General features: G+C 35.8%; 1 protein-coding gene and 1 long non-coding RNA gene across 2 annotated transcripts in view; one reads left to right on the top strand and one right to left on the bottom strand.

The window, feature by feature from the left end:
• The window catches only part of LOC108769089 (synaptotagmin-2), a 19,262-nt gene that overhangs the window by 4,782 nt on the left and 3,648 nt on the right, over positions 1-10,832 (top strand). Inside the window, exon 2 of the mRNA XM_018519888.1 lies at positions 4,245-4,417. Coding sequence (XP_018375390.1) covers positions 4,245-4,417 — 173 coding nt within the window. The remainder of the gene's footprint in view (positions 1-4,244; positions 4,418-10,832) is intronic.
• Positions 1-10,832, bottom strand: part of LOC108769091 (uncharacterized) — a 19,440-nt gene that overhangs the window by 4,431 nt on the left and 4,177 nt on the right. Inside the window, exons 2-3 of the long non-coding RNA XR_001940529.1 lie at positions 10,060-10,066; positions 6,479-6,481 (exon numbers count right to left, since the gene is read on the bottom strand). This is a non-coding gene — a long non-coding RNA (uncharacterized LOC108769091). The remainder of the gene's footprint in view (positions 1-6,478; positions 6,482-10,059; positions 10,067-10,832) is intronic.

The raw sequence follows: 10,832 nt of genomic DNA on the forward strand, positions 1-10,832 counted from the left end.
CACTGATTTTAATGTTTTAATATATTTGAAAATGTACGCACTGAGTAAGAAAAAACCTTTTCTATCTTTCTGCCTTGCTGACTTTCTGACTTTCCTATCTTTCTGACTGACTTTCTGACTTTCCTATCTCTCTCTGACTTTTCTATTTTTTCTGCTGCGTGTCCCGCGATATCGCGGTTTATATAGGGATAGTTTAGGGGGAGGTTCCATGGTAGGGTGTGTCTAATTGGGAAATTAGGGAATCAGGTTTGCAGGATTCTGAGGTGATACGGTTTTGGTTCGTCAATGGAAAATTGCCCTCCGGTTAGCTCCGCCCGCAGTGTCATTTTTTATTCGTTCTCACGTTGAACGATGGATAGATATTTCTAGATTAGTTAATCGAGAGTTGCGGTTCGTGTTGATTTTTCTCAGTGTTGGAAAATGTCATTACTAGATTTATAACCCTATCTTAAGCCTAAGCGTGGGACCATTATCGTTGGGCCCGTACGATATCAGTATGAGATGGTTAAACATTTCATCTTCTTTCGAGCGTCGGTCCGCGCTATCACTCTTATTATCGCGGGGATTATTTCGTGGCTTGGCTTAGCCTTGGTACCAACGCTGTTTGATGATTATTTAATGTTGATTTTTGTTTTCCACGATGCTCGAAAAGAGAGGTTTGATAGTCAATGCTACGAGAGAGTTTTTATCGTGGATCTTTCGATTTTAGGCAATCATTTCGTGACTTGGCTTAGCGCTTTGGTACCAACGCTATTTGGTGATTATTTGATATTGACTTTCATTTTCTACGATGCTCGAAAGGAAATTTAACGTTTGATTGTCGGCACTACGACAGAGTTTTTATCGCGGATCTCTCGATTCTAGGTAAACAAGATTTTGTGGCTGGAAACTTCTCTCGGATTTGTGTTATTATTTGGATTTGTTCGTATCTTACTTCGTTGATTGAACGGTCGCGAAACGAAGAAATCGTGGAGTCCATCGGACGTAACAAATATAAGAACTGACTATAAATACCGGCCATAATGCATCATTTATCCTTGTTATTCATCAAATGTTAAAATAAGGATAAATGATGCATTATGCACATCATGCGTGAAACAGAATGCACCCTCATTCCAGCATCCCCTTATACCCGTATTCATAGGCCGGTATTCATAGTCGGTTCTTATTTTAAGACCGTCTTAAGTAATGTCTTAAGTCGCTAACGCGGCCTTCTGATTGGTTCATGACATCTTAAGACTGTACTTAAGACTGTCTTAAAGGCCTCGGTAGTCTAATGGCTCAGGACGCTCGTACGGTTTACAAGAGATCCGGGTTCAAGTCCCGGCCGAGGTAATATTTTTCGCAATAAATTTATTAACAGTTTTTATAGATTAACATCTTTATAATATATGATGCTTGATGGTAGCATCAAATTATTAAAAATTGCTTGTCAATTTAATTCGCGATTACTAGAGTAGTTTTAATTGCGTTTATTTAGTCCGGAAAAACAATTCGGCGCGCAGTTTGAAAAAGACTACAATATGGTATATATGCAAGTACATATATAGGATATATTAGTAATTCAAGATTGAATTATTTAAAGCAACAAAGATCCAGCTCGGGCCGGAATAGGCAGTTACATTATAGTATTAATTGAGTTTTTCAAATATACGGTCAAAATATAAATACACTGTCTTAAATATAAGATCAGACTATGAATACCGGTCAGAGGGCCGTATTAGCATCTTAAGACGTTACTTAAGAGTGTTTTAAAATAAAACCAACTGTGAATACCAGCTCATGAAGGATTCCTCGATTTTCCAAGGTCTCTTTGTTTCATAAACAGATCTCAAATCTTTCTTCCCGAAGGAAATAATATTTTAGGGATTTTAGTAACATACTGAAGGCAGCATGTCATAATATATAGTATATGCAAATATTCTAATATCGTGAATTACGAATAAAGGTTATAAAGGCATTGTTGATTAAATAAAGTCGTGACCAAGCATTTTGTAATAATAATGGACAAAGATAAAACTAATAACGAATTCGATTGGACGCACTCAGTGCGCACTGATGCACATTAAAGTCGCAGTACACAAAATAACGTAAAGATATGTTTATAAACATAAAAATCGATTAAATCGTGAAATACTCAATACATTTTATTGTACTATTAGATAAAATATGTATTTCATAATTGCGAAATATTTGCATTTCATTCTTATACTCAAATTAAATCAGTGTACAACGGCTTTAATATGCATCGGTGCGCACTAGTGCTTCTAATAGTGTTGCCAGTCGTAGGAAATTTTCCCTATCTGTAGGGACATTTTGAAAATTTGGCAAATACAATTTTTGCGTACGGCAACCAGTATAAATGGTGTCGCGCGGCGCACGGCGTATATGCGCCAGACGCGCGCCGCGCGCCAACTGACACTATTTACGTTGGTGCATCTGTTTTTGGGTAAATGTTAAAAAGACCTCCTCCACTTCAAATTTTGATAAAAATATACTCAATCGATGCGTTTTTGCATGAAACGAAAGAATCTGGTCGAAAAAAGTGTCGCTCTGCCTCGCGAACCGAGATATTAAGCGTTAAAGTTGACAACTATGTAGGTTAGGAAATCTGTCACATTTTGTGTACGCGTATATAAATATATTTCTATATATGTTTACATATGTAAAATATGTAAAATATATTAAAATTTTCAATATCTTCGAAAAAATTTTACATAGGCGATTAATGATCTCCTATTTACTAGTGACTGGTACATTACTGAAGCTACATTGGACGCGCATGCGTCTGAAATCCGGCCCGTCTAACAACACTGCCTTCCGGGGGCACGCAGTGATCATGATCTCCACGAGGGGGCCTTATTGCGTCTAATTGGCGCGCGGTCCTGGGGGCTCTGCGAATAGCGTGAGCCGTGTCATCTACGTCTTCTGCGTCCTGGCGTGCGGAATTCGATTTGGCAGCAGGATTTCCTTCGGCCGCTGATGAGACTTTCCCGGATCTATGCTATGCGGGAGACTCGCATTTCAGTGGCAGTCTTCCAGTAGCCTCCGCTTTCGACCTTGGTTCCGTCCTCTAAAAAAAATTGTTAATGTTGACTTTTATTTAATTTTTTAGGTTCATCGAGGATGGTTGACTATTAGCTAACTAACAAGCCTATAAAAAGTCGATTGGTCAAATACTTTTTTCTGAATCGTGTACACAAAATTGAAGAAAATCTAAAAAACAGATTTCGAGAAAAACGTGTTCAAAGTTTTCGGTTCAGTTCTTGAGTACTTAGTATTCGGAGGCTAATCTGCTATTCTAGGGGCATACAATAATCCTTCAGCTTCCTCATGAAACTCATTTTGGGCAATTTGAGCCATTGTATGAGATATTCCTGCTTCTCTCATGCTACTAACAAAAGAACCGTCGGAACTGACCCTCACATTTTAATAAACTTCGAATATGTTATCTTTCGAAGTATCATTGAAACTATAAGAGATAGAAAATATTTTCCATGAAAATTGAATGCTTCAAGAGTACTTTAAAACTATAATAAAAGAATTTTTTAATTATTTATTATACCTGTGCGTGTCCGTATATACAGCGCTGAATTTATACCGAAGAACTTCGAATTTCGCTCTAAAATTTTAGGGATATATTTTCGAAAAGTTGTACTATCGATTTATGAAAAAAAAAATAGATTTTTTTGATCCTATAAAGCAAGAGACCTCTTTAAATCAAAATTCCTGCTGACTAGGACGAGTTCAAAATCTTTTTCTTGCGTGGTTTGAAAACTCATAAATAACTCCAATTCTGAGAGAGCTGTGCGTTTTTTTAACATAAAGAAGATTGTAAACAAAACAATCATTTTTTTAAATCGTTCAAAAAATAAAAAATTGTGATGAAATTTTTATTCCGTGTACCTTCTCTTAACTATTAGAAATACAGGTCGAAAATAGTAGTTGAAAAAAGAAGAGAACTAAGAAAACGTATTTGTCAGCATTTATACATAGAAAAAGAATGTGCTATTTTTATTGTCTCTAAAGCTGACGATACACGATTCTTTTTTTCTGCTAGATTGCTAGCTGGATTTGCGTACTTGTTACTGCGGTACCAGTATCGCAATCAATACGGTAACAAATACGCAATCTAGCAGGAAAAAAAGCATCGTGTGCCGCCGGCTTTATATTTAGAGCTTTAAATTTACAATCAATTTGATTTGCTCAACAAAAATGTTTTTAAACAATCATGTCTATTACAGATCCATACGTTAAAGTGTTAATGTTAAACGGAAAGACGGGTAAAAAAATGAAGAAGAAGAAGACCAAATACTTGCGCACGATTGCACAACCAGAATTTAATGAGACTTTGACGTTTAACTTAGCAGTTACACAACTCGATACTGTCCAATTTTTAGTGGTGCTTTGTAGCAAGGTAAATTGGAAAAAAAGTTTTTTCGAAAAATGAATACAATAATTTTGTAATATGATTGAAGATCAATACACTCAACAGCAAAATTAAGGTATCACCTATTTTATCCCTAAAACAAACAAATTTTAAGAAACTATATCTTCGTAAAAAATGATCATAATGAATGACACGGAAATATTGTTCATAATATGTACTAAAAATTCGAAAAAATTAATCAGATCATTATCTAAATTATCAATTTGAAATGTAGAGATTTCAAACTTCAAATTATTTTAAATCTCACTATGACTTTTTACGTTACATTGTCTTGAAATTTATCTATCGTCTCTAGGAGTAGAATAGGTGATGCATTAATTTTATTATCGAATGTATAATATTTAAGGGTAAATTAAAAATTAAGACTCAGTTTAATCCTTGTTATCTCTATATTATCATTTGGATATTTGTACATTCGTTAAACAGCTTCATGGATATTACTTGGGTATCCAGATAATATCCGAGAAAATCGTTTATCCAGACATTCGGATAATATTTTAAATATCCGGTAATGCACAACACAATTCGGATATCCAATTAATATCCAAGATATCCGGGTAATCCTCGGAAATTGACAACTTTATTAGAAATAGTTCATATAATATTTTAAAACTCCTGAGTCATAACTATATAGCACCGATTATTGCGGAAAATTTTCAGAAATGTTTCAACTTTTCATATCTCATGTGCAACAATTCTGAAAGGATTCTGCAATTTGTCATATGAAATAGCTCCAAAATATTTACTAGTCATTTTTTTTTTATCAAATACAATTCAGTTTAAAGTCATTTTGATGTTATTGTGACTTATTTTACTTTAATTTCGAAAAACTTTTGTATATGAGTGACTTGTTCTATAGATTTAATAGCAAAAACTTTTGTTTGTTAATAATGATATTGTGTGGAAACTACAGGTGTGATTTTTTAATAATGATTATGTATATGTACTTATATATTATAATGTGATTAATTAATTAAAATAGTTGGCAATATAATTACTATTTTTGAAAAATACTTTAAATTTATTTCAATAATCTGTAAACAGATCACAAAACTCTTAATAAAGGGCATAGCGAAATAAGCATGTAAAATCTGCCCCCACATCAATCGAGCTCAAATTAGTTGGCACTCCTGAGATGTAAAACTTCTCCAAATATTAGCCTCGAAATTGCATTTTTTGGGGAGTTATGGAGGGTGAAAGCGAAATCAAAAAAGTGGTTTTCTTCGGAAACGACTGTACCGATTTTAATGAAAAAAATATATATTGTAAACATCGTTTAGATAAGTTAAAAAATTTTTTTTGAAATTTTTACTATGAAAGCAAAACCATTAAAAAATTTTTTGAATCTTTATGAATTTTTTTGGTGATATTTTTGAGTGACCACTTTTATACTTCAGAAAAATAATCTGTAGACTCTCTACTTTAACATATATTTCTTTTAAATTGATCGGAGTGGTGGAATATGGTTAAAAAAAAACAGTCATTCGCGCAACGCCCGACTGGGCGACCGCAGCCCCGGCGCGCTGCATGGCGGCTATGGTATTAGATACTAATCTTGTAAGGCCTCGGTGGTCTAAGCTTAGTACGCTCGTACGGAATACAAGAGATCCGGATTCAAGTCCCGGCCAAGGTAATATTTTTCGCAATAAATTTATTTAAGGTTTTCAGCACATTGTCAATTTAATTTAACTTGTGATATTATTGCAGTAGTTTAATTGCGTTAGATAAAGTCCGGAAAAATTTCAGCGCTCAGTTTGAATAACTACACAAATATGATATATATGCATGTACATATATAGGATATAGATAATTCATTAGGAATTATTTAGGCAAAAAAGATCTAGCTTTGACCGTCATAGGCCTGAATATGCTTATACTTAGTGTTTTATACTAATCTTGTTGCAGTGTTGCAATGTTTAATTGCCAAGTAAATTGATAGAGACAAAGATTTTATTATTGCCTACACATTTATTCAATGAACATTATAATATAATAATATATAATGTTACATATTTCCATTAAAGGTACAGTCTGATGTAAAATTTTCAAAAAATCGATTTTTTATTGCATATTTTGATTGTATTATACAACATTTCAAGAATACACTGTCAAAATTTCAGAAAGAAATTCAAAGAATTAACAATACTACAGCCAAAAGTTCTTTTTTTTTACAGCTAAATGTTTCAGAAAGTTGAAAGCTTACTTTATGGACCAGGAATCGCTGATTAACGGTAAATAGTTCAATTATCATTTTATTTAAAAAAAACTTTAAACGCGTTTTTTTTCGAAACGTTTTTTTGAGTGGTTGACACGGTTTCGGAAAAACTAATCGACCGATTTAAAAAATTCTTGCGGCGTTGTATTCGTAGATTAACTAGCTATCGCGTATAGCGGAATAAATCGGTTTCATTAAAAATTAAATTTTTGTCCAACTTTTTTGAACGAAAAAAAGCGTTTTTTTACATCACTTTCTAAAAACACGTATCAACTCGCAAATTATCAATATTTATCAATAATTCTGCTTTACGCGATAGCCACACAAATAAACTTTAAGAAAAAATTTTGTTTTTTTATTTTAGGCTATTGGTTCTCGAGATATCGTGTCAACCGTTTGATCATTTCATTTTTTCAATGCTGCACCTCTCAACTAATTTCTTGGAATTTTGGAACGAAAATATTACTGTAAAATTTTTTTCATATATTGACATGTGTATTAATAAGTATATCAAAAATTAGAATCGTGTGTCTTCTAGTTTTCTTTAAAAAAATTCCAAAAAAAGGCCTTATATTTAGTGAAGTTATACCAGAATATACCCTTAAGGACGTCTGCAGTTAGCTTATAAAACTTATAGTTCCCGGAACTTACCACGAGGAAGTTGCAGTACGTTTTTAAACTCCATATTTTCAGGGTGCTTTTTTAACGTGAGTCCCCTCGTTTCTCACATTTTGTATTTATCATCGGGTGCTTTTTTACCGTGATTCCCCTTGCCTCTCGCGTTATGTATTTATCATTGGAATGTTTTTTAACGTGAGTCCCCTCGCCTCTCACATTAACAAACCTCTTACATTAATAGAAGAGAATTAATTAATTCTTAATCATCGTCATTATCATTTTCAATGACTGGAATGGAATTATCTTTCTTAAATATATCGCTGAGTATTTCTGCCGGTTAAAAAATTTTTGGTAAATATCTTGCATAAGATAAATAATATATTATTGCGGCAATATGAGGGCAACAACCAATTGTTCGTCTGCCATTAGCACACTCACATGCATAATGAGTCACGGAAACATCGATACTATTTGGTTTGTATCTCAAGAAACATCTATATGTTGCACGAGAAATATGTCGGGATGGAACTTTTAGTTTAAGAACATTTTTCTCATCCTTGACATATTCTATATTTAATTTACCATTTTTATCTATCATCTCTACCAAATACGACACGGCTTAAGAGAGTTGATACGAACCGGTAAAGAAAATCTTCATGTCTGTTTCTATCATTTCCGGAAAATCCAAAAGATCATTACTTATAATATTTTTGAAAAGGAATTTTCGGTGAAACCATCGTTTTTCTTCAGCCTCAATCAGAAATACTCAGCGATATATTTAAGAAAGATAATTCCATTCCAACCATTGAAAGTGATAGTGACGATGATTAAGAATTAATTAATTCGCTTCTGTTAATGTGAGAGGTGAGGGACTCACGTTAAAAAAGCACCCCGATGGTAAATACATAACGTGAGAGGCGAAGGGATTCACGTTAAAAAAGTACCCGGAAAATATGAAGTTTAAAAACGTACTGCAACCTCCTCGTGGTTAACTCCCGGAACTATAAGTTTTATAGGCTAACTGTAGACGTCCTTAATGGAAATATTATATATTATTATATTATAATTTTTACTGTGTAATATTATATATTAGATAAATAGATAAATATATATTTATTGCTTCCCCTTAGGGTTACATTTCTATTTACATTTACGCAACTTAAAATTACCTTAATCTACATTACAAAAAACTTATACTAACTTACAAACTATCTAACGTTTCTCTCTCTCTCTCTCTCTCTCTCTCTCTCTCTCTCTCTCTCTCTCTCTCCCCCCCTCCCTCCCTATCTTGGACCCCCGTTTTTGCTGTACCATCCACCATTTCGTGGTCTCCACCTTCCTCATTTCCATTACCCTTCTCCTCCCATCACCGCAGAGCTTCACTCTCATTCCCCTTACACTTTCTACCTCTCTCTCCCTCTCTCTCTTCTTCCCCACATTCACCCCCACATTCACTCTCATTTCCACCCTCTCCTCCACTTTCCTTCTTTCCTCTTCCACCTCCCTCATCCGAGCCTCCCCTTTCGCTTCATCCCCCAATATCCTATCCACCATCTCCTGCCATCCCCCTTCCAACCCCACCCTCCAACTCCTACATTCCTCCTACACATGCTCCCACGATTCCACTCCATTCCCACATAACCTATATTTCTTCCCCTCTTTTCCTTCCCAATATCTCCCTTCCCTCATCTCATTCTCCAATCTGAATCTCGCCACCCTCCTCCATCTCCTCTCCCCCATCTCTTTTCTAAATATGCCGGTATCCCTTCCCCCTTTACCCATCCGTACTATCTATTATATCTCGCTACCCTTATTTTTTCCCATCTTTCTGTTTTTCCTTGTCCTTTTCCTGCAACTCTTCAAACTTGATCTCTTCCTCTAATTCTCCCCCTTGCCATCTTCCTAACTCTACCCCCCTATCCCTGAAATATTGCCCCCTTTTTCCCTCCCATCCTTCTAACCTTTTCCCCTTCCTTATATTCCCCCCATCTCATCCAAATATAACCGCGCCAACAACCCTCCCCCCCCTTCAATCTCTCCTCAAATGCCCACGCTCTTTTTCCCGCCCTACCTCTTAACTTTTCCCTTTGTATTTTTTCTCTTATCATATAACCTGTTGTTCTTTCCTCCACCCCTAACACTCACCTTAAATACCTATCCTGTAATCTCTCCACCCCCTCTCTCTCTTTCCATCCCCATATTTCCACCCCTTAACTAACCATTGCCCATATTAACATATCAAACCATACCCTCTTCTTCCAATCCTTACCAAATCTCCTTTTCCCGATCCCCCATACATGTCCCATCACTGCCGCCGCTTTCGCCACCCTTTCCTTTACATGCTCCTCCTGTTTCTCATTCCTCTGTAACGTATATCCTAAATATATGAATTTCTTTACCTCTTCGATCTTTCCTCTTTCCTCTTTTCCTTCCATCTCTAGTCCATCTTACTACTCCTGTCTCCTCCCTTCCTAAATCTCATTATTTTAGTTTTTACCCTATTCAATTCCAAACTTTTTCTTTCTATATACCCTTCCAACCTTTCCAACATATTCCTCATACTCCCCTCATCCTCCGCCAGCACCACCACATCATCCTCATACGCTAAACTATGTACCTTCGCATCTCCTAACTTCACTCCCCCCCTATTTAATAACCCTTCCCATCTCTTCTTCTAGGTCCGCCATCACTAAATTAAACAGCAGGGGACTCAGCGGATACCCCTGTCTTACCCCCCTCGCCGTCCAAAAACTTTCCCCTACTTCCCTCCTCCCACTCACACCCTACTCTTCGTTTCTCTCAATATTTCATCCACCCTTTTCACCAGCTCTTCCCTTACCCACCTCAGCCTTAACGTTTCCACTAATACTCCCCTATCCACCAAATCAAACGCCGCATTCAAGTCCACAAATAAGGCCACCAATTTTCCCTCTTTTTTCCTTACCTGTCTGTTTATTAAATAATTTAACACAAAAACATTATCCAATGTCCCCATCCCCTTTCTGAAGCCCGTTTGATTCGGCGGAATCAACCCCTTCCCTTCCACCTCCTCTCTTAACCTTTCCGACAATGACGCCGTATATACTTTATACATAGTCGGCATTATCGACACTCGATCCCAAAAACCTCCGGGTAACAAGTTTCAATCGAATTCGGGCATATTTTTTGCAAATTCACTCGTCGTACGTAAAATTTCGAAAAATTTTGAGCTTATAGGCGCCATTGTGAACTCAAAATCGAAAAATGAAAATTGTATACAGTACACGTTTTCGAACTATTGGGAACACGTTTCTGATACCTTATTACATACAAATGGACCTTCCGATACTTGTCTACGTTCTTTTCTGCTAATTGTTGGAAGTTGAAATCCATGTCGAAATTCAGCACCTCTCGGCGTTAAAGGGTTAATACGACTTTTTCTGCAGAAGCGAAATCTGCAATAAAACATGGGGGTTTTCTCATTTAAAAATTTAAAGATACCTACCCTTTCACCCCCAGCGGATGGTAGGTGGGGGGTAGAATTTTTGTGTCAATGGATAGCTTTCTTGA

The sequence above is a fragment of the Trachymyrmex cornetzi genome, unplaced genomic scaffold (assembly GCF_001594075.2).
Source record: "Trachymyrmex cornetzi isolate Tcor2-1 unplaced genomic scaffold, Tcor1.1 scaffold85, whole genome shotgun sequence".
In the NCBI taxonomy this organism is placed as follows: domain Eukaryota; kingdom Metazoa; phylum Arthropoda; class Insecta; order Hymenoptera; family Formicidae; genus Trachymyrmex; species Trachymyrmex cornetzi.